This window comes from Rhinatrema bivittatum, chromosome 3, assembly GCF_901001135.1.
Source record: "Rhinatrema bivittatum chromosome 3, aRhiBiv1.1, whole genome shotgun sequence".
Lineage (NCBI taxonomy): Eukaryota > Metazoa > Chordata > Amphibia > Gymnophiona > Rhinatrematidae > Rhinatrema > Rhinatrema bivittatum.
In genome coordinates this window covers 539,414,189-539,439,665 of record NC_042617.1, presented here as the reverse complement: position 1 = coordinate 539,439,665, position 25,477 = coordinate 539,414,189, and the positions used below count along the sequence as shown (strand labels likewise).

Here is a 25,477-nt window from a genome sequence, read left to right as displayed (position 1 = left end):
GGGCCATCGGCGTCATTTTGATTAGTGGCAGCCAAAGGCCCGGGAGCGGGAGATCACTCCAGGGACCCCCACTGGACCACCAGGTACCTGTAAAAAGGTTTTTGGGGGGTCGGGAGGGTGGGGGAAGCTAAGGTATTAGTTTTAAAGGGTAGGGGTGGGTTTTTTGTTTATCGGCTCAGGTGCAGCCGATAAACAAAATCGCGATCGGCCCCGATGAAAAAAAAAACACATGTGAATCGGAACAGGAATCCGAACCGATTCCGGTTCCGATTCACATCTCTATTGGATACTGGTTTCACACTGCTGCCACAATTACAGGCGGCTGTGCGGAGAAGTTTGTTTTAAGTTATGGAAGTTGCAGAGCTTGAGGTTCATTTTGGATTGCGATGATTTTAGGACAGTTATGCAGGGATTTGTTTTAACATGTCTGGATTATTGAAATGTCTTTAACATAGGCCTACCTATGTGCTATATGGGGGCATTGCAAATACAAATGAATGCTGCTGCCCGGGTTGTCACAGACTTATCTGTTATCTGCTCATATTTCACCTATTTTACAGGATTTACATTGGCTTCTTATTGAGTTTTGGATAAGATTTAAGATTTTAGCTTTAGTTCATCAGTTGTATATGGTATAAGCCCCGTTTATTTGAAGCAGGTGATGTGCATGCATTTCTTCTGTGCTCTGAATCGTAATAGTTGTCGGTGATTCTGAATATTAAAGATGATTGGTTGCAGTAAACTTCTAAATGGGCTTTTTCTCACATTGCAACAATATTATGAATAGTATTCCTTTGGAAATACATTTGCAGAGTGCTTATAAAAGTTTTAGGAAAGTGCTAAAAGTTATTTGTTCAGGGAAGCTTTTAAATAATTTGGGGCAGATTTTAAAAAACATATGCGCGGGCGTAAATTTGTTCGCGAAACCAGGCGCGAACAAATCTACGCCTGATTTTATAACATGCACTCGCTGCCGTGTGCATGTTATGAAATCCAGGCTCGGTGCACGCAAGGAGGTGCACACATGTGCACCTTGCGTACGCCGAGTCCGAGGGGAGTCCCGATGGCGTTCCCCTTTCCCTCCAAGACTGCTCCAAAATCGGAGTGGCCTTGGAGGGAACTTTTTATTCGGCCCCCCCCCCCAGCCCTACCTAAATTCCCCCCCTTACCTTATTTTATGTCTTACGCCTGCCAGAGTCAGGCATATCTTGCGCGCACCTGCAGCCAGCCAGCGTGCGAACCTCCAGCACAGCCAGAACGGAGGAGGGCTCGGGACCCGCCCCCGGACCACCACCATGCCCCCAGACCCGCCCCCATCCCCGGATCGCCGTCACGCCCCCCCCGGACACGCCCCCTTCCTGCCCCTTTTTCGAAGCCCCAGGACATACGTGCCTCCCGGGACTTGCGCACACCACCGAGCCTATGCAAAATAGGCTCGGCACGTGCAGGAGCAGATTTTCTCAGGTTACACGTGTATCTTATGCGCGTAGCCTTTGAAAATCTGCCCCTATATTTTTCTGTATTGTCCAATTTTATGCTTTTTATTTTGTATTGTTTTGATTTTGATGTGTGATTTGTTTGAAGTTTAGAATATTCTAAACTATTTATTTTAACTTTGATGTTGTAATCTACTTCGAACAATTATTTTGGAAAGAATGAGGATTAGTAAGTTCTTGTAAATAAATAAACAAACGTGCAGAACAGAGGCAGATCCTCACCAAATACAGAATAAAGAATCATAAATTAGAACCAGCATTATGCAGACAAAAACTGAAATGGAAACCCCAAGAAGCCAGCCTCTGCCTACAGTGTAACAATGGAAAAACAGAAACATCACCATTCCTCATAAAACAAACAATAAAATCAAGAAATGTAAAGCATCAATTTTAATAATAGTAAAACCATACTAATAAAAGAATAAATATTTCAAAACTACTGATGAATAGAATAACATCCATTAATTAAAGTTATATACATTTTTTTAAATTTCCCAAGCACCAATAAAATATTTCAAAATGGCAGACACATCAAATAACACCTATAATTAAAACTAATAAGGATTAAAAAATCCCTAGCTGTCCATTAGGGATGTGCAGAGGGACGCCATACGTTGCATTCAGGATTCGTATTCGTCGGGGGGCAGATACATTGCATTTGGCAAGGGGGGCCCCCGATACGTTTATACGTCAATTCTTATTCGTTTCCCTGCTAAAATTAAATTAACTACACCCACCCAAGAATTACCAAAACTCCCTGGTGGTCCAGCGGGGGCTCCGGGAGCCATCCCCTGCACTCATACCCTCGGCTGCCGGTTTCAAAATGGCACTGATAGCCTTTGATCTTCTATGTCACAGGGACTACCGATGCCATTGGTCAGCCCCTGTCACATGGCCATCGGCGCCATCTTGTGCTCATACCATGTGACAGGGGCTGACCAATGGCACCGGTAGCCCCTGTGACATAGTAAGGGCAAAGGCCATTGGTGCTATTTTGATTACTGGCAGCCGACAGCCCGAGTGCAGGAGATCGCTCCCGGACCCCCGCTGGACCACCAGGGACTTTTGGCAAGTTTTGGGGACTGTCCTGATCCCCACAAGACTTGCCAAAAGTCGGCCCCTGTGACATAGTGAGGGCAAAGGCTATCGGCGCCATTTTGAATACTGGCAGCCGATAGCCTTTGCCAGTATTCAAAATGGTGTCAATAGCCTTTGCCCTCACTATGATGGTCAGCCCCTGTGACATAGTCAGGACAAAGGCTATTGGCGCCATTTTGAATACTGGCAAAGGCTATTGGCTGCCATTTTCAATACTGGCAGCCGACGGCCGGAGTGCAGGAGGTCGCTCCGGACCCCCACTGGACTTTTGGCAAGTCTTGTGGAGGTCAGGAGGGTCCCCCAAGACTTTCCAAAAGTCCCTGGTGGTCCAGGGACTTTTGGAAAGCAATCTCCTGCACTTGGGCCGTCGGCTGCCAGTACTGGCGCCGATAGCCTTTGCCGTTACTATGTCACAGGGGCTACTGGTGTCATTGGTCAGCCCCTGTCACATGGTAGGAGCACAAGATGGTGCCAATGGCCATGTGACAGGGGCTGACCAATTGCACCGGTAGCCCCTGTGACATAATAGGTCAAAGGCTATCGGCGCCATTTTGAAACCAGCAGCCGAGGGTGTGAGTGCATGGGATGGCTCCCGGAACCCCCGCTGGACCACCAGGGAGTTTTGGTAAGTCTTGGGGGGGGGGGGTCAGGAGGGTGGGAGGTTTGTTTAAATTTGCTACTTTAGGCGGCCGAATAATTCAGCGAAGATTCGTTGTATTCGTGGGGAATCGTGATACATTTCGATTCCCCACAAATACAACGAATATGGCCCTATACGTTGTGGATTCCCAATTCGTAGGGAACGAATGCACACCCATAGCCTCCTCTTTACTATCATTCTTTTGATGCAGAACCATAACCGCTCTTTTCCAATCACTCAGCACCACTACTGTTTTCAGGGATCTATTGAACAGGTCAGGGCAGCAGACCCACCAGCTCATCTCTGAGCTCCATGGCCTTTTCCACTTTCAGTTTTCCTAGTTATTCTCATACATTCTCTTCTGTAAATGGAGTTTCATCTACCCCATCTCCATCTACTGTCTTGTCAAACAGCAACAGTACTTCTTCAGGGTCTTCTTTAGTGAACACTGAAATGAAGTATTTGTTTAATATTTGTGCCAATTCTTCATCTCTCATCACACAGTGCTCCTTGTCACCTTTCAATTTCACTATATCACTTCATTCCTCCCTTCTTTCTCTGATATATCTGAAAAATGTTTTGTCTCCTCTCTTTACCTGTTTGGCAATTCTTTCTTCCTCTTAACTTTTTACTTTCCTGATTTCTTTCTTCGACTCCCTTAGTTTTAAAAGATATTCTTCCTTGTCTTTCTTTTTCGGGATCCTTTATACTTCTTGAATGCTGGTTTTTTTGCCTTAATTTTTTAAGCTACCTCCTTAGAGAATCAGATCAGTTTCTTTTTCCTCTTACTCTTCTTTACTTTCCTAACATATAGATGTATTGCCTTTGTAATAGCTCCTTTTAATTTGGCCCACTGTTAAAACATAAGAAAAGAATTGCCATACTGGGTCAGACCAAGGATCAATCAAGTCCAGTATCCTGTGCTAAACAGTGGCCAGCCAAGTCATAAGTACCTGGCAAGTACCCAAACAGTGGCCAACCAAGTCACAAGTACCTGTCAAGTACCCAAACTACTATTAAACTGCTATTAATCAATAAGGTTTAGTAGCTTGGAATCTATTCATTTAATGTTTGGGTACTTGCCAGAGGATGTGATTATGGCAGTAAGTGTAACTGGGTTTAAAAAAGGTTTGGATAAGTTCCTAGAGCAGAAGTCCATAAACTGCTATTAAACTGTTGGGTACACAAGTGCCCAACAGTTTAATAGCAGTCCTGTCTTTTAACCAGTTTTAACTGCTCTGCATAATTTTGTGTCATCCATAAATTTAAGCACATCACTCATCATGCCCCTTTCCAGAACATTTATAAATATATTAAAAAGCACCGGTCCTGGTAGAGATCCCTTAGGCACTCCACTGTTTACCTTTTTTCACTGTGAAAACAGACCATTTAATCCTACTCTCTGTTTCCTGTCTTTTAACCAGTTTGCAATCTTTAAAAGGATACCTCCTATCTCATGATTTTTTAGTTTTCTTAGAAGCCACTCCTGAAGGACTTTGTCAAATGTCTTCTAAAAATCCAAATACACTACATCTACCGCTTCACCTCTGTCCACATGTTTATTCACCCCTTCATAAAAATGTAAAAAGTCCTAACCTCTTTAGTCTTTCCTTATAGGGGGGCTGTTCCATTCCCCTTATCATTTTGGTAGCTCTTCTCTGTACCTTCTCCATCGCAATTATATCTTTTTTTGAGATGCGGCGACCAGAATTGTGCACAGTATTCAAGGTGGGGTCTCACCATGGAGCGATACAGAGGCATTATGACATTTTCTGTTTTATTCACCATTCCCTTTCTAATAATTCCCAACATTCTGTTTGCTTTTTTGCATAGCAGAGATTTCTTACTTATAAAATATAACTTTTGCATAAGAATGGAAAAATGTATTACAAATATTCTTTTGCAGGCCTTAACAGGTAAAATTAAACATTTAGAATCCAAACCAATGTGTCTTTTTTTCCTCCCAAATTTGTTATAACCCTCCCTAGAAGGTGTGCCCAGGCAGCACTGGATTCCTTGCTAGCTCAGGTCTGTTGAGAAATCTCCAAGGTTAAACCTTGGTGCCACTTGTGCATCAACAGGAGTCACCACAGCAGCCATCTTCCCTCCCTTCCTCCCCACAGATTGAGTCCATCATCCTCCACAGTGCACCCAAGCTCCACCAGCACCGTCAAACAGAGCTTATGTCTCCTGCACTGCAATGCTATGACCTGAATCATGGGGCATTTTTAAAGCCCAAGGACCTGGATGCAAGCTTTACTGTAGCCACAGATCTGGTACCTGTTGCTGGCTTGAAGCCTATCTTGGCTAACAGCGTGATCCTATCAGACTTTGCAGAATAAACTGTAAATCTCCTCTGTACGGTCAACACCCTGCTGTAGAAAAGGTTTGATTTGGGTCTTAAGTTGCTTATCTATATATCTATTCAATTGCAAATCACTTTATAGAGACAGCAAATGTAAGCATTTGTTTCATTTTTTTCGGTTAAGTAGTTTCCTTTGCTCTTTTCTCAGCTTGTATATTAACCTCCATTTCACCACTAGCAGATATAAACGAAGGACATGAGAAAAAAAAAACAATGTAGTATTCTCAAACTAAACCATTGCCGTCCCCTTCCCTACGCTGGTATAGTTTTAAGAAAAATATTTCACAGTCTCCATTTTTACTGTAACTGAAACATCTTCTCTGCACCATAATTCCCATATCTCCTATGAAAACTAATTATTGAAGATTTGTAGGCAAGTACCACAGTCATTCCTATATAATCAGCAATCTCCTGCAAGATTATTCTGGAGAGTTATCACAGTTCAGCGATAGCACAAGTAAGTAACCAGAAAATGATATTAAACAGACTGTTCTGTGATAGCACTAAGTCAACCAGGTAGAGTACAGAAATAAGCCAAAAGCCTTCTATTCCAAAGTCTCCCTGAGAATTTTATATCAAATTTTATTAAGGCACCTTTTAGAGTATGGAAAAAGGTAAAACACAAATAGATTGGTCACACATTGCCAATGATTTTAAAAGTGTTCACCCTCAGTCTCCACCCTCAGGGCAGTGATAGCAAATGAGAATTAATCCTCGAGAGAGAGAGAGAATAACACCTTTGCTTCAGAGAAAGGCCATGGAGAGTTTATTCCTGGACCCACTTTGGCAGGAATCTGGCTACAATTAATCAGTACATTAAGAGGACTGGATAGAGTCATATGAACTCAAAGATTCTTAAAAAAGAAATTGATGGAGATCATATCCATCATGCCACAGTTTAAGAATGAGATTCAATCCTCTCCCAACATGTATAAAACTAAATCCATTTCTAGACACCAGCCCTCAAAGTGAAGCACTCCTTGTCACAATGCAGGTATTAAGAAGAGCACTAGCAGTAAACCTGGGAGATGTGATGTGTAAACCTGTGTGATGATAAATGGAACTTACTCTGAAGAGAGAGCAGTGTTAAGTGGAGTGCCGCAAGGATCGGTGTTGGGACCAGTCCTGTTCAATATCTATGTGAGCGACATAGCGGACGGGATAGAAGGTAAAGTTTGTCTGTTTGTGGATGACACTAAGATCTGCAACAGAGTGGACACGCCGGAAGGAGTGGAGAGAATGAAACGGGATTTAAAGAAGCTGGAAGAGTGGTCGAAGATATGGCAGCTGAGATTCAATGCCAAGAATGCAGTGTCATGCATATGGGGTGTGGAAATCCGGAAGAACTGTATTTGATGGGGGGTGAAGGATGATGTGCACGGAGCAGGAGAGCTCCGTGCACATCATCATAGTGTCTAACGATCTGAAGTCGGCGAAACAATGTGACAAGGTGATAGCTAAAGCCAGAAGAATGCTGGGCTGCATAAAGAGAGGAATATTGAGTAAGAAAAGGGTAGTGATGATCCCCTTGTACAGGTCCTTGGTGAGACCTCACCTGGAGTACTACTCTCAGTTCTGGAGACCGTATCTCCGAAGAGACAGACAGGAAGGAGGTGGTCCAGAGAAGGGTGACCAAAAAGGTGGATGGTCTTCATCGAATGACTTATGAGGAGAGATTGAAGAATCTAAATATGTACACCCTGGAGAAAAGGACGAGCAGAGGTGATATGATACAGACTTTCAGATACTTGAAAGGTTTTAATGATCCAAAGATAACGACAAACCTTTTCCGTTGGAAAATAATCAGCAGAACCAGGGGTCATGATTTAAAACTCCAGGGAGGAAGACTCGGAACCAATGTCAGGAAGTATTTCTTCACGGAGAGGGTGGTGGATGCCTGGAATGACCTTCCGGAGGAAGTGGTGAAGACCAAAACTGTAAAGGACTTCAAAGCGGCATGGGATAAACACTGTGGATCCATAAAGTCTAGAGGATGTGAATGAAGAGTGGGTGGCTCACGGGAACGACGGCTACTACCTGGTGATCATACCCTTATTCAACATAAGAACATAAGAAATTGCCATGCTGAGTCAGACCAAGGGTCCATCAAGCCCAGCATCCTGTTTCCAACAGAGGCCAAAACCAGGCCACAAGAACCTGGCAATTACCCAAACACTAAGAAGATCCCATGCTACTGATGCAATTAATAGCAGTGGCTATTCCCTAAGTAAAAATGATTAATAGCCATTAATGGACTTCTCCTCCAAGAACTTATCCAAACCTTTTTTGAACCCAGCTACACTAACTGCACTAACCACATATTCTGGCAACAAATTTCAGAGCTTTATTGTGCTTTGAGTGAAAAAGAATTTTCTCCGATTAGTCTTAAATGCGCTACTTGCTAACTTCATGGAATGCCCCCTAGTCCTTCTATTATTCGAAAGTGAAAATAACCGAGTCACATCTACTCGTTCAAGACCTCTCATGATCTTAAAGATCTCTATCATATCCCCCCTCAGCCGTCTCTTCTCCAAGCTGAACAGCCCAAACCTCTTCAGCCTTTCCTCATAGGGAAGCTGTTCCATCCCCTTTATCATTTTGGTTGCCCTTCTTTGTACCTTCTCCATCGCAACTATATCTTTTTTGAGATGCGGCGACCAGAATTGTACACAGTATTCAAGGTGTGGTCTCACCATGGAGCGATATAGAGTCATTATGACATTTTCCGTTCTATTAACCATTCCCTTCTTAATAATTCCTAACGTTCTATTTGCTTTTTTGACTGCTGCAGCACACTGAGCCGACGATTTTAAAGTATTATCCACTATGATGCCTAGATCTTTTTCCTGGGTGGTAGCTCCTAATATGGAACCTAACATCGTGTAACTACAGCAATGGTTATTTTTCCCCATATGCAACACCTTGCACTTGTCCACATTAAATTTCACCTACCATTTGGATGCCCAATCTTCAAGTCTTGCAAGGAACTCCTGTAATGTATCATGGTTAATGTGACTCCAACATTGCTCTAAGCTTCATCGGCAATGAGGAAATGTGGAAAAAAGGATTTGCATTCACAAAAAAGCGGGGAGTAGCTTGTTTGTTATGGAGGTTACTACCCCAAATCAAATAAGCCTGATACTTCACTTTCAATGCATATACGGCATAGCTCTCTGCTTCAATGGCAGGAGAGAAAGACTGACACTGCACTGTCAATTCATATCCAATATAGCTCTCTGCTTCAATGGCAGGGGAGAAAGTCTAACACTTCACACATATCCAGCATAGCTCTCTGCTTCAATGGCAGGGGAGCAAGACTGATACTTCACTTTCAATGCATAGCCAGCATGGCTCTCTGCTTCAATGGCAGGGGGGAATGAAGAAACGTGGATCTATATTCAGGCAACAACCAACAAAGACTGAATTACATAGTCTGGATAAACAGATAAGCATGGGTGTAGCTTGCTTATTGCGGTGGTTAATACCCCTAACTAATTAAGCTATTTCACTTAAATGCAGTTCCAACACTGCTCTCTACATTAATGGTGGGGGTGGAAGGGAAATAGAATAAAAAAGTTTACTAAGAGCCAAGAGTAGCAGATATGAGAGAGAAAAAAAAAGTGTGAAAGCTTGCTGGGCAGACTGGATGGGCCATTTGGTCTTCTTCTGCCGTCATTTCTATGTTTCTATGAGACTGAGACTGTACCCTGCATATGTCTAGTAGCTTTAGAAATAGTAGTAGTACCCAGCATAAACTAGCTACAGAATGAGATCATAAACTAGCCAAGAGAAATAGTTTGTTTTTTAATTATTATGCATAGGGCCAGATGTAGTTAGGAGTTTCTTCCTTTGTGTGTATATGAGAAGAATGATTCAACCATGCACTCCCATAATTTATGAAAGCGCACACTAAAAGAGCTTGGGTGTCAAACGTGTTTATGCTAATATATTACCAATAAACTGACTGTAAATGTGGTTGGTCTCTTAACACACAAGGCTTCAGGTCCCAGTGACACCACAGCCAGTAAGGTTATCAGGGCAACCACAATGAATATCCATGAGATCAATTTGCAAACATTGGAACTCCTGTTTATGCAAATAGATCTCATGCATATTCATTGTGGATGACCTGAAAATCCAGCTGGCTGTGGCATTCCAGGATCATGTTTGGGAACCCTGCTCTTACAATTATGGTGTCTGGAATGCTCTGGGGAAATTCCATCTAGATCTGAAATAAGGATGGCCAAGCCACTCCTTTCTTTGTCTTTTTTCTTTTTTTTTTTTAAGTGTAACCCTACTAGGGTACAATCCACATCTTTCACTAATCACTGGGGTTCTTTGAAAAATGGTTGAGCAGTGGTGTTGTGGACCAGGCTTAGAGAATGACCTTTACTGGACAAAGAAACCTTTTCCACTGGAGTTGAACTAAGGCCCTCCCCCCCCCCCCCAAAAAAAAAAATAATAATAATAATAATTGGCTTCTGCAGTCTAACTGTCCAGTTCACAGACCCTTCCATCACAGGTGAACCAAAACCTTGGAGCCAAGTACTCAGTTCACACTTTGAACTGGTGCTTACAAAAATGCCAAATTTATTCCAACATAAAAATAGGGTGTTGTCACAGGTACAAAATTATGAATTAATTTTCCTCCACGTGTAAATCAGGGTTTTTTCATGAGCAAGTAATATTTTTTTCCCATGTAAAACAAAAGCACATATGTTTATAAAATAGGTAGCAACAGAATGCGCTTTTAATGCATGACAGGTATTTGTGTGTAACCGAACATGTGCGAGTATGTTTTGGGGGGTGGGCATATACATATTTCGTAATATATGTGGAACAGATACGTGCAGGATATAATAATACTAGAGATGTGCATTCATTTTTTCAAAGAAATTGTCCAATTCAGCATGGGTCGGAGGACCCAAAAAATTATTGGGTTTTCCCTGAAATTTCGGGGAGAAATCATTTTTCGGGTTAGTGCAGGAGGGGCACATTTATTAAAAAAAAAAACCCAAACCCACCCCAACCCTTCAAATGTACTTAATTACAAACCCCCCCTCCCCTCCCAAAAAACTTGCCTAGAGTCCCTGGTGGTCCAGCGGAGATCCCGGGAGCGATCTCCCGCTCTCGGGCCTTCGGCTGCCAGTAAACAAAATGGCGCCGATGGCCCTTTGCCCTTACCATGTGACAGGGTCTGTAGGAAATACCTATAGACTCTGAATGTAATCCACTTTGAAATGCAAAAAAAACCCCAGAATATAAATCAAATAAGAAATAAAAATAAATAAAATGAAAACACAAAAATAGAGTGTTGTTAACAAGTTCAGCTGTTTCCACGGGCTTTCACAATGAACACCCAGGCAGTAGTGAAACAAAAATATCTTTAGCAACATAAACACCTTGGCATAGGGTATTCATTCTGGAAATTCAGAACAGTTCATTAATAATAGATCAGTCACTTACTGAATTCAGGGCCTGAGATAAATGAGATTTCATTTTGATGTTATCCCCAGGATTGCTCCCAGGTACTCTTCCATAAAGAGGCTAAGCCTCAAAAAGCCTACGAGATGAGTAATATGTACTCCCTCTATGGAAACATATATCTCCGCCAGGAAGCAAAATCACAAAGCAAAAAGAACAAAAACTGGAAGTAAAAGGACTGGAAGAAAATTCACACACTTATTGCCACTCGCCTTTTATACTACAAGATGTCACTCTTGAATGTATCAAAGCTTGAAAGTGCAAACCTCAAATACACACTCTACTGTTGAAACAAATACAGTCCATTGTTCTTTATGGGTAGAGGTTAAGTAAGGTTTAAGAATAGGTTAAACGGTTCAAATAAAATTATAAAATGGACCAGTTAGGAGTAGGACCAGCATCACACACAATATTCTTTGGGCCTGATTTTAAAAAGCATTTACTCGAGTAAAAACCAGGTTTACTGGAGTAAATTCACTTTACTTGAGTAAGTGGGTTTTTGAAAATTGCTACAATATATGCCATTGACTTGTCTATAGGATTTACTCACATAAGTGCACTTTACTTGAGTAAATGGCTTTTGAAAATTGGTACAATAGTAGCTACATTTACGCATGTAACTCCTTTTGAAAATTACCCCCTTTATTTCTATTGTATCTTTCTTTTACTCTTTGTTCTTCTTTTCCTGTCTTCCAGTTCATTTGCAGTCAGCCCTTTGCTTTGCGCTACTGTCGCACAATTTAGAACCTCAAAATAATAAAGTGATATAAAAACAGTTTACAATTTCCACTTTTATTTATACAAAGTACAAAAAATGTTATTCAAAAATTCTTCTTTCTTAACTAATAAGAAACACATAGAAAAAGTTCAGGAACAATTTGCAATTAACAATTCATCTAATAGCAATAAGATCACACACCCATACAACCATTCATACAAAATTAAAATCAAATCCAACCAGGTTTTCTAAATATCTCCCAACATGTTTCGCTATACAAAGCTTCTTCAGGGGAGTTCACTTTGATCACATGTCACAATCCAATTGATGTTCCTGTACACTTTTGGAAAAGGCAGGTTCTTATGCTTCTTTATCTCAAACGCCCTTCCATTTCTTCAAATAATAAATCATATATGTGTATCCTCCCAAATCTCAAATCCCAATCATCTATGCTCATATATAGTAACGAGGGCAACGACGGTACCAATGTGGTAGGTGGATTTTATTCTTTTTGGATCTTGATGTGAACTGTGTGAAAAACTGAAAGAAGGTTGCCCTCATTGCTATATATAAGCATAGATGATCGGAATTTGAGATTTGGGAGGATACAAGTATATGATTTATTATTTGAAGAAATAGAAGGGCATTTCAGATCCTGCCTTTTCCAAAAGTGTACAGGATCATCAATTGGATTGTGACATGTGATCAAAGTGAACTCCCCTGAAGAAGCTTTGTATAGCGAAACATGTTGGGAGATATTTAGAAAACCTGGTTGGATTTGATTTTAATTTTGTATGAATGGTTGTATGGGTGTGTGATCTTATTGCTATTAGATGAATTGTTACGAATGAAGACATTTTTATAAAATTTCTTGTACTTTGTATAAATAAAAGTGGACATTGTAAACTGGTTTTTATATCACTTTATTATTTTGAGATTGTAATGTGTGTGATATATATGTAAAATTGCCATATAATTTGAAGCACACAATTTAGAACTGGAACATCAAGGCAGCATTCCCATTGCCAGCATTGTTTTATTATTATGTTTTATTGATAAAGTATTTTATTCTGGTTATGCTTCACCTAGAGCAGTGGTTCTCAACAGGTGTGTCGGGACACACTAGTGTGTCGCGAGGTCCCAGAAGGTGTGTCGCAGATCCAGCAGAAGGCTGCTCTTTCCTCATCAGTCGGGGCAGGAGTTGGCTGATTTCTCCTTTATTGGATATGACAGGCAGCTGCTCTTGCTTCCTTCTTCTCTTGCTGCCCAGTGGGAGGTTATTCCCTTCTCTTTCACCCAGATTAGAGCGAGATATCACCAACTCCTGTTCAAGTGAGCCTGACAGGACACCAACTTTATCTTCTCCTGCCTGACCTGGCAGTGAGACTGTTGATGCTCTCTTTATCCCATGAGGTGTGGATGTGAATGCAGGAGCATGAGGGAGAGAGGTGCGAGCTGTATAAATCCAATGTTGACTTCCGCTGCCTCCTCATCTTCTTCCTCTCTTCAATGCTTCTTGCCCTCATCTACTGCTAGTAAAGAGGGAGGGAGACTCTGGATTGGACTGAAGGCTTTTCTGCTGGCTGGGAGCCAGGAGAAGGTGAAATGTTCTAGGCAGGAAGGCGTGGGAAGATAGAGAGGAAGGGGTGAGGGAAAGGAGGTTTGCGTTCCTAAGTAAAGAGAGGTGGAGGTGGGAGGGAATGGGGGCTGATGGGCAGGGAGGAGAGATGGAATTGAAGGCAGAGATGGAGGTGAGGGGGCTGCTGGGTTGGGGAGAGGGGAGGTCGGGGGATGCTGAGCAGGAAGGGGTGGGAAAGAGGTGGTCAGATGAATGCTGAGTAGGGAAGTGCAGGGAGATAAGCAGGGGATAAAGGGAACATGGGGAAGAGGATGTGGGGGTGAGGGTGAGGGTGAGGGTGAGGTTGAGGGTGTCGGGAACGTTGGAGAGGGATATGAACATGTGAAGGGATGATTGAGTAGTTGGAAGAAGTGAGGGATGATGGGGACATGCAGGAGAGTGACTGGGTACAAGGGCCATACTATGTCAGTTTTGAGAATATGCATTTCTTCTCTCTTTGAGCTTTGCTTAGTGGAGGAGGAAATATATTTTGTTTCTAGTCTCCAGTTTTGCACTGCATACAGAAAGTGGTCTTGGGGTTTCCATTCCAGGTTTCAATTCCATTTATTCTATATTAGGTGAAGGCGGGTCTGTCTGTGTTCTATGTGTATGTGACTGAGATGAGGTACTTTACTAGAGGTTTGTATCAGTCTTATTTGTTGTATTTTCTCAATATGATATTGGACTGGTGGTGAATTGCTGCCTTCACCTGATATACCACCTAAAACTGCTGCCTTTTCATGTTCATGTTTTCAATTGCTGTAGCATTTCTTGGAGTTAGTGCTGCTGAGGTATGGCAGGTTTGATAGACGTGTACAGAGTGGGGTTTTTTTCCAGGTTTTGTATTATTTTACAATGCACCAGTAGCAGAAGGAGTTTGTGATGCTGTTATTGAGAGGATACCAAAATCAGAATATCTTGTTTTGTATGTTGAGTTGTACAGCAAAATATCTTAGTTCTGCTCTGCACCCTTTGTTAGGAAGTGGGGGACTCCTGTGGATGAAGAGCATATGCTTATATTTACTCCCATGATGGTTACAGGTTCAGTGTGTCACGCATGTGAGCATCATCTCTCAGGTGTGTCCTGATGGAAAAAAGGTTGAGAACCACTGACCTAGAGCACTACTAGTGATGAGGCATGTTATGAATTACTAAATAAAAATTCCACAAGATGTTGCCTGAAATACAAAATGGCTGGAATACCATGCATTTCTATTTAGGTGATTCCTATATTAGTCGTTAGTCTGTTGGTCTCGATGAATTGTCTTGCATGTACTGGTTGTTATGTACATATTATTTTTTATATTTTTGTAAATCACTTTCATTACCTGAGAAAAGACGATAAAGAAAAATGATCACATAAATAAATGAAAAAATAAAATAATGTACAAATTGTATATCCCTGAGGAGTAAACGTGAACTCCACTACAGGGTTAAAAAAAAGTTTCAAATATTTATTGTATTTTAGCATCTTCTGTATTCCACAAGTTCCATATTATGTTCAATGTGGAGCAGAAGAAGCTAAACTTGCACATAGTTGAAGAGCTAAAAGGGAAAGGGAAAGTTGTTTCTGAAGTTGTTTTCTGTCACTGCCAGCGATCTCTCTCTCTCTCTCTCTCTTTTTGGCCCAGATTATTGTAATTTACAATACACAAGTTTGTCTCTGATTTTCTGGGCATACACAGGCTCCATTTTCCTATTTGCATTCTTCTTTGCTGTAACTGCTGCCAGGGGTGCTCTTATGCAAGCATCAGCAACAGAATACTTCTGAATCCTATCTCTATGTATATCTATATTTTGTCTTCGGTTTCTTAAAGTGTATTAATCCGTTTTCTGATTTCTTACAAATAGTCTCTCTCTCTCTCTCTCTCTCTTTGATATCTTAGGTCAAAATGAATAAGATGATCTTCAAAAGGTCTGCGAGCACTTGGCTCACGGACCTTTCAAAGAACTTGTTTTATGGCGGCCTCCTGTGTTCCACGAAGAAAAACAAAACAGCATCTATAGTACAGAACTGGGAGAAATAAAACACAGGGTGAATTTGGCTTCTCCCTCTAATGTGAACTGGCAGATGCTGAACATCTTGCCCTGGGTTTACCATCCACACACACACACACACACACACACACACAGCTTCTGAAAAAGGACCATTGGTGCCCTCTGCTGGCAGTCACCTTACTTGACCTTCTTCACTTCAGTTCTAGCCTCCAATTTTGAGCATGCCACAGCATATAACCCAATTCCGTTTTCACTTGAGGGTCTGCATTCTCCATTCCACAATTACAGCAAAGCCCGGGTCTCTCCATCTCCGACAATGAAATAATCAACGTGCCATTTGGACCCTGCAGATGAGATCAGCAGCGCATAGCAGGTTGTTTGCACTGAACCGTGTACAGTATATACTTGCCTTAACCCATTCAAGTTGCACATTGAGAGACAGCACTACACAAGGTGGTTTTTGTTTTCTTTTTGTTTGTTTGTTTAATGGCTTCCTTTCCAGCTTCAAACCTGGCTGCTGTCCTTCTGCATAGAGTTCTATTGGAGGGATGGGGGGTAGAGAAGCAGCGTGCCAGCCATCGGATGGGCAAGGAGGAAGTCTTATTCACCAGCCCTAACAGACACTCTGGCAGAAGGCTGATAGCTGTGAGAAAAGAGTTTGACTGCCGAGCCTCTATGGCAGCCAAATATCAAGAAGAAGGAAAAGCTGGGGAAATAAACGGACCTCGTGGGGCAGTTTGTCGAGGGGCAATGGAAGGGAAGAGGGCCTTCTCTATCTTCCAGCTGAAAAGTGAACCGGCGTAAGCCTCTTGATGCCCTCACTCGTATCTGTCACGCTGTGGGTGTTTTTATAATAGACTCTAAATGTGTTTTACTAATTAACTAAGAGAACATCTGCAGGATTTCTATCAGCAGAGGCCAACCTAACATTCAGAAACCATGTTTACTCTTTTATATCCCATTTGGATTTAAAATACTGTGTAAAGTGAGTGGGGTTTGTTTTTTTTTTGGAGGGAGGGGGGTTTGTATTCACTGCAGAAGGGTTTTCTGTGTTTGTTTTGGATCACACTAGGTATCCCAGTGAACTACTTGAGAATTTGTGATGTTTGGAGGATCTCTTTGTGTACTAGAATGTGTAATTTATCTTCCTGTACTACTGTGACTGGAAAAAAAAACCCGTGCTGTTCTGTAGCTGGTAACAAGATGCCTTTTGAGAGCTAATTGGTGGGTCAGTTGATGTGCTCATGAGATACTCTGCAATTCCCAAATCCTTATCTTTGATTTAGTTCGGTTTATTTTAGGGAAAGAGAACATTTGCCAAAAGAAAGCCAAAACGGATCATCAGTTCTCCTCTGATCAGCAATCACCTTGCAGATACACAAAGACACACAAAGAAATATTACATATGTTCAAGGCCGGTGGGGTGAACGCTTAGCATGGGATGAGCATAACCATCTTGCTGATCAAAATCCAACCACTTAGATTTAGGCCTGCTCTTTGCACACTATGGTTAGGTGGTTAAGCCATCTGCCCCCCTCCCCCGACCTCGGGAATGCCTCCGAGATGCCCCGTTTTGTGAACAGCTACATTTAGCCACTTAGTCCCAGTTTTCAAAGGGGCTGAGCTAGCTGCTCAACTCTCGAAAAGTTAGGTGGCTAGTCGATTTGAAAAATGACCCAGATATTTTCCATAGGCGCAAATGTAGAACATTACTTTGAAATGTTTACGTCATTCCAAAGTAGCGCTTTTCCTACTGTGCAAAATAATTGGCAACTTATATAATAAAAAAACAAAACAAAACACAGGTTTGTTCAAAGGGACAGAAGCTCCACTTCTATAAATACAAGGCATGCTATTGGTAGGATAGTCTCAAGAACCTGCGCTTGCAATACACAGTGACACCTAGTTTTATATTTTCAGACATAGACCTTTATTCAAAAAGCAATTTTTGCATGGGCCCTTGGGGAGGGGGGAGTCCTTTTTTTAATGAAAGGTTCATAGTATAGAGAGAGGACACCAATTATTTCCCTAGCTATTTTCCCAGCCTGTTACAATAACTTGAGATACAGCGTGGCCCATGGAAAAGTAGCCTGCCTGTGTCGCTCTGGTATTGGAGGTGGGCTACTTTTCCATGGGCCACCCTGTATAATTTGTGTCATAATCAAATGACCTGGAGGAAGGTAGTAAAAAGTATTGTCAATCTCAATAACTGAAAAATGGCTACAAGATAGTTATTATGAATCCATTTTCAGTGAGCTGCTTGACAAACGTATGCACGCACTTTTCAGCCCACACAAACTTAACCTTATTGTCAGAGGGAAACTACCCACCGAGCTTGTAATTTAAGATATCGTAGTCATGCAAAGAAAATGTAAGCACATGCTTAGGTCTCGAATGGGAGCATAACGTACATGGGGTTGAAACTTCAATGTGCATGTGTAACTTTCTTCCCCTACAAAGTTAAACCCCAGGGAACACCTCATTACTGAGGCTAAGAGTGCGCACATCGTGAAAATGCTTGTGTTATTTTAACTGATTGAAAATGCCCAACTATTCGTATAATTCCTAGCTAAAGGTTTGAAAAATGACTCCTGAGTGCATAGGCAATGCATCATCCATATGTCACTCCCTCTTTTTACAGCAAGCATTTTATGGATTGTGTTTCTGACTGGCAAACAGTTTCTTGTGTTTTAGTGCAATTTTCATCTAGAACACTAGGTGAGAAAAAATATGTCCTGGCATTGTTCTTTTGCTTCTTATGTTCTTAAAGTCACTGTATAAAGGGCACAGAATGTATGTAACTATTCATCTCTCTACTTTTTCTCCCTCATCCACTCTCTTTATTTTCCTACAGAATTATACTTTGCTAATATGCACACAACATGCAATATTAGCAAGGGACATGCAAAAAAAACTAGTTCTGGACAGGCTGGAAGTAGATTGGGGAGGTTTGCTGCTTTTCTGCTACATAAGTGTAATTAAATATGGCGATAGATCCAATAAGGGACTATTGCTTAGTGGTAATCTCAGATCAGTCAGTCTGACCTCAGCGATGAGTAAATTACTATGAAAGGAAAGGACTATATAATATCTGGAATTCAGGGGATCCAAAACAGCATGGCTTTATCAGAGGAAATAAATATACAATATATACCTGTATCTCTTTTCATCAATATTTATTTACTTTAATCATACACATATAATGTCTAAAATTTATATAAATTCACACTCATACCACATTCATTCATATAACAGTAAACACAATATTGCCTATTGCACATATCCCTTTGACATTAAAATTCATACGTTTCTTGTTGATATTTCTACAACAGTTCCCATATCCCAAAAGAAGCACACTTCTTCTTCTCAAAAACTCCCAAAATTTTCTCTTATTCTTTCTTCACTCCACTCCCCTCTCTTATTCTTTCTTCACTCCACTCCCGACAAGAGACTCTCGTTTCACCTATTGGTTTCCTTAGGGGATCACTTCTAAGCCATTAGTTCTTCTTCATTTTTCTAAGGGAGCATCCATTGGATTTTAACTTCCTGTAGTTCTTATTTCACATCGGGAACTTTACTTCTTGTCCAAATCATTATTACTTATACACCTCAACTAATTTCATTCTCCTAATTTATTAACCAGAAAACATAGGGCCGGATTTTAAAAGGGTTACGCGCATAAGTTATGCGCGTAACCCTTTTAAAAGCCCCCTGCGCCCGCCGAGCCTATTTTGCATAGGCTTAGCGGCGTGTGCAAGTCTTGGGGCTTCGCAAGGGGGGCGTGCCGGGTGGGCGGCGTGATTTTCGAGGCATGGGGGGGGCATGGTGGGGGCGTGGAACCAGCCCGGGGGCGTGGTCGGGGCCTCCGAACCAGCCCCCGGGTCGGGTGATGGCGCGCCAGCAGCCCGCTGACACGTGCAAATTTACGTCTGCCTCCGGCCGGCGTAACTTTGTCAACAAAGGTATGGGGAAGGGTTAGATAGGGCCGTGGGGGTGGGTTAGGTAGGGGAAGGGAGGGGAAGGTGCAGGGGGTAGGAGGGAACGGGCAACGCACGCAGGGCTCGGCGCACGCAAGTTGCACAAATGTGCACCCCCTTGCGCGCGCTGACCCCGGATTTTATAAGATATGTGCGGCTACGCACCAGGCACAAACAAAAGTACGCATGCGCGTAGATTTAGAAAATCTACCCCACAATGAATATATTTTAAAAAAACGCATAATTAAACAACTTTACCCAATTACCACCATCTAAACCATCAATGCATTTCAAAAGACTATTTTGTTACACTTTAACTGCACTCACCTCTTGCACTCTTCAATATTTCCTACAACCTCTACTTTCACTATTTTCAAGTGAAGTTATAACCAATGAGTCTTTATATTCCTCCACCACAATACGTTGTCATCAGCATTCAACGGGTCATCATCGCTCAAACTAATGAAAAAGCATATATTACATGATTACCTTACAGCACATCATATTATACCTCAATCTTCCATTATGCTTGTAATCCGATATATACCAACCTTATAGTATCTGTTCAAAAATACCCGGCGGTACTACCTTCATTTAACTTGCCCAACAGCCCGCCTAATTCTCTCCGAATTTCTTCACAGTTCCAATAGTTGAATCCACATTATCACATCATAAACCTAAAAAAATTCAGAGAAATATGCTCTTATCTATCACATAGTGCTCACAAAATCAACTTTTTAATATACCATATAACGATTCCAAAACAACTCTCCACAGCAACTCCACTACTGCACATCACCAGGACGCCGCGGCTGCGCATTTCAGCGCTTCCTTCTTCTTTTTAAAGCCTTCACGGCTACTCCCACTATATACGTCACCAGTTTAAACAGCCCAGATCCTAAATCTCATCCTAACCCTTATTATTGGCCCACTTTACTCCATATCCACTGAATCTTTTATGGACTATTCAAATACAACACATATAATCGCTTACTAACATCAAAGAAAACTAAAAGTGAATTGTATCCACCTCTATCGCACTATAACCAATCATGAGTAAACTCAAATAAATGCACTCCACTCCACATCTTGGTTTAACCCAGGGGTTCCTCTGTTCCCCACCGGAATATATATATCTTTGTTCCTTTTGGACCAATGTTTTTGAAACATCACCTCCCTTTCTTAGTAAAACTTGGTTAAGCACACAAAATTTCAATTCCTGAATCTTGTGATTCTTTTCATACCAATGTTGTACTAATGGTGCATTTTCCCTTCTCATGCGAATGTTACTCAAATGCTCGATTATTCTAGTCTTAATCATTCTCTTTGTTTGTCCAATATAATAAAGCCCACATGGACATATAGTTACATAAATCATGGTCTTACAGTCATGGTCTTACAGTCAAATTTCTTCGGTAAATAATATGTCCTTCCTGTTGATGGGATCTGAACTGTTGCAGTTTCATACACATTAGAACATACTGTACATTGTTCACATTTATATTGACCAGCTTGTTCACAACCCAACACTGGTACTGTCAACATAGTAAAAGTCAACATGTCCCTGAGAGATTGTTTTTTCTTAAATGCAAAAATTGGGGGATCCTGAAACACATGCTCATCTTTTATAATTGCCCAATGCCGATAAATAATCTCTTTTATATCCATCACCCGATAAGAAAATGGTAACGTACAAACAGGTCTAGTCAGGGGAACCTTATTTCCAGTAAATCAATAGGTTATCCCTGTTGGCATAAAGGGCTCGTTTAAATGCCCTTTTCACTATCCTGCATTTGTACCCCCGTTCTAAGAATCTTTCTGTCAATTCCTGTGCCTTAAGATTAAATTCATGTATGGTGGTACACAAACGCCGAAGATGCAAAAACTGACTAATCGGGATATTTTCTTTCAAGCATCTTGGATGAAAACTGGAAAATTCCAGTGTGGTATTTTTATCTGTTTCTTTTCTGTATATGGTGGTATGTAATTTACCCAAATCTTTATACACATACATGTCCAAAAAAGAAATACGTTGTTGACTCATGCTGAATTCAAATTTTAAATTTATCCACGCTTGGAATTCCTCCAGCCTATCCCTGATTCCATTGAATATAAAAAAGATGTCATCTATAAATCTTTTCCACAATACTATCTCATCCCAAAACTGCGATGGGTATATAAATGTGCTCTCAAAATTGGCCACATATAAACAAGCTACAGATGGGGCCATTGATGACCCCATTGGTATGCCCTTGACTTGATGGTAATATTCCCCCTCAAACTGAAAAAAACTTTTTTTCAAGGCTATAGTTGCCAGTTGATTTAACAAACACTTTTTTCTCTCCAACAATCCTGAATTCTCTAACACTGCATGAACAATGTCAATTGCCGAGTCTTGGGGAATATTAGTGCATAATGAAGAGATTGTTGGTTATAACTTCACTTGAAAATAGTGAAAGTAGAGGTTGTAGGAAATATTGAAGAGTGCAAGAGGTGAGTGAGTGTAGTTAAAGTGTAACAAAATAGTCTTTTGAAATGCATTAGTGGTTTAGATGGTGGTAATTGGGTAAAGTTATTTAATTATGCGGGTTTTTTAAATTATATTCATTATGTTATTTTGTTAATAAATTAGGAGAATGAAGTGAGTTGAGGTGTATAAGTAATAATGATTTGGACAAGAAATAAAGTTCCCGATGTGAAATAAGAACTACAGGAAATTAAAATCAAATGGATGCTCCCTTAGAAAAATGAAGAAGAACTAATGGCTAAGAAGTGATCCCCTGAGGAAACCAATAGGTGAAATGAGAGTCTCTTGTGGACTGAAGAAAGAATAAGAGAAAATTTTGGGAGTTTTTGAGAAGAAGAAGTGTGCTTCTTTTGGGATATGGGAACTGTTGTAGAAATATCAACAAGAAACGTATGAATTTTAATGTCAAAGGGATATGTGCAATAGGCAATATTGTGTTTAGTGTTATGTGAATGAATGTGGTATGAGTGTGAATATTATATAAATTTTAGACATTATATGTATGTGATTAAAGTAAATAAATATTGATGAAAAGAGATACAGGTATATATTGTATAGTTATTCATGTATAACTAATACCTGTAGCATTACCCATATGTTGTGATTTATGATTTATCAAAGGAAAGTCATGTCAAATAAATCTAATCAATGTCTTTGACTGTCAGCAAAGAATTGGATCGGGGTGGAAACTGGATGTGTCAGAATTAGAGATGAACTTTCAAAATGATACGCACATAAAAATTAGCATGTGCACATAATAAGTAGCATCTGCTTGTATATTCTGTGTTTTATAGAAGTAGAAAATACACGCATATTTTCACTTTTGTATGCACACACAATCCCTTGTTAAAAAGGGGTGCCCTCTGCTCTAGGCGTGTTCCAAGGCGGGGCCAACACTTACACACCCAAGTTACTATTTTAAAAGACACTTAGGTGTGTGTACATTTGCCAACTTACTCATATATTTTTACATCTGCTAATTATCTGGCATAAGTGATTTAAATGTATTTATTGTATATTACTGACTCAGAAAGAAGTCTAGGTGAACTGGGGAGAGTTCAGGCTGAAGAACCAGGAAGGTCTTGATGACATGGAGATGAGATGGGCGAACTGATGGTCTAATTGGTAAACTGATTAATTAAATTTACACACACATGCTTTAAAATTGGTTGACCTACACATGTAAATTGGGACTTATACGAGCAAGTCCTACTTTACTTTTGCATGTAAAATATATGCGCGCATATTTTAAAAATATGTAAGAAAAGTATGCACATTCAATGCATTGATATACGTGGTTTCAATGCATTCCATGTATCCGTGTGTAGGCCTACAGTATGTTGCAGGGTAGAGATATGCGTATTTTCTAAAACACGCATATATCATATGTGCGGGTTATAAAATAGTCATGTAGATCTGCTCGTGGCCACATACGCGCGTTTGTGTCACCATACACATTTGTTTGAAAAATATCCTTCCTGAGTTTCGTAAAACTTCATACTGTCCCACACAGGAAACAAACATACTGCACACTCTAGGGATGGATCTCAGGGTGGCTGTCTGGCGTAGCAACTGACTGAGTGATCAGCCACAGAGAGGGGATGTGGTAAATGGTATTCAGTCCAAGGAAAAGGGAATTATTAATGGAGTGCTTCAGGGATCAATCCTGGTTCTGGGTTTCCCTAAAATATTTCATAAGTGATATTACAGAGTGATTAGAGAGAAAGTTTATCTTTTTGTAGATACTAAGATCTGAAACAGGGTGAACACTCCTCATGGAGGATAAGGCATGGTCTAAGAAAGCTTCAAGAGTTGTCAAGTGCTCGGCCTCTAAGATTCAATGCAAGCACGTAGAGTCATGCATTTGAGGTACAGATATCCAAGGAACCTGTATGCAATTGGAGATGAGATACTATTTTGACCAAACATGAAGAGATTTCCTGGTGATCATATCTTCAGATTGTCCATGGGAATTCGACAGTTTAGAGTCTGGTAGAGTACACATAGAGAAAACGTTTAGCCAGATGTACATTAGTAAATGTTTATGTGCAAAACTCTTGCAGTACTGTGAGGATGAAGATCACAGGCAGAGTGCTTTTATCATCCAAAAGATACATTATTGAGGTATCTCCAAAAAATAAAAAAACTGGAGTGAGTTATTCTACCAATGAAACATTCAGTTAAATAGATTGTGAAATACATACTAAGCAATATGTTTTGGTAAACAAGGTACTAATTTGGGCATTTTATTGATATAAATGGCATCAGTGTTAATTGGAAAAATAGTATTTAGAACTTATTGAAAATGTTATTAATCATACATTTGGAAAAATAGTTCTGTTGGTATATTTACTCATTTCAATAAAACTGCTAAAAGAGGGTTCTAACATCATGGGCTCTATTTCAAAAGTAAGCAAATCAAATACTTACTTTGCTGTTTGGTCAAATTGTGTAATTCTTGTTGCCGTTTATACACTTATGATTTTTTTTCTTTTAGATTTCTTTTTTTTTTTAATGTCCCCTTTTTCTTCCTCCTTGGTGAGGTAACTGACCCAGGTGACTTCATTGACCCAGGGCACCCTTCAGTGCTGTTCTTGTGCCACTTGGAGTCACCTCTGCAGCAGCGCTCATCTTCCAACCTACCTGGAACCCGAGAGCTGTATTTTCTGAACCCAAGTCTCCTGCATGGCACCAAGTCATGGGGCCAGCACCACTGAGGGCCCAGTTTCTACATTCCGAGAGCCTCATGCTTATAAAATTGCATCAGTGACAATAAATAAGTGCACAAGGGGTCAAAATAAGTGTCTGGCTTGGCCGATTAGTCAAGCATTTGTTTTGCTCACATATTTGCATGGAAAAAGTCATACTTAGCAGTTAGCAGGGCAGGTAAACATAGCCAGGCAACTTTAGCTGAGATATTCAGCAAATGCATTTCTTGTTGAATTTACCTGATTACATTTGCAGTTATCTGGGTAAGTTTGCCCAGATTTATTTCCTTATTTTAAAACAAATTATTTGTATTATTATTTATTTAGACCTGCTTTACTCCATGACCAGAATTACCCAACTGCAAAACTTACCCATTTGGCAGGATGGGAAATTCAAAACTCAGGGTTCATCCAAACTTAGCCAGAGAAAACTCTCTTTGAATTTGGACCCCTTGGTTAAGAAGGGGGCCCCCACATTCTCAGGGGGCTAGAGCTCCACAGGAAATCTTTTCTTTTTTTCAAAGCATCAGAAGCCTGACCAATTTACCATGTCACTAGCACAATTCCTCATCCTCCCACTGATATGTGTATAAAGATGACAATTTCCTTACTGTCCATGAAGTTTGGTGTCCTGTGGGTACTGCAAACTCATTTCAAAGGGATGCACCTAGTGGAATTTTTCTGTGAAAATGCAGCCAACCCACACCATGCGGGTACAAATGTACCAATGCGCTCTGTGCCTGCAAGGAGCCGGGTGCAAAGTGCACACATGGCAGTACATGCATAACTTTTAAAATTAAATCTTTTGTGCATCCTTTCACTCCCCTGAGCTTACACCACCCACATTT

The 25,477-nt window shown here is 40.8% G+C and overlaps 1 protein-coding gene across 2 annotated transcripts in view; it reads left to right on the top strand.

Moving 5' to 3' along the window:
- Positions 1-18,626, top strand: part of LOC115088273 (sodium/potassium-transporting ATPase subunit beta-1-interacting protein 2) — a 297,184-nt gene extending 278,558 nt beyond the window's left edge. For both annotated transcript variants that reach the window (XR_003855736.1, XM_029596390.1), the window contains one exon: positions 15,306-18,626. Coding sequence is in view for 1 of the 2 variants with exons in the window: in XM_029596390.1 (XP_029452250.1) it covers positions 15,306-15,315 (10 nt within the window). In the remaining variant the exon portion in view is untranslated. The remainder of the gene's footprint in view (positions 1-15,305) is intronic.
- The last annotated feature ends 6,851 nt before the right edge of the window (positions 18,627-25,477 follow it).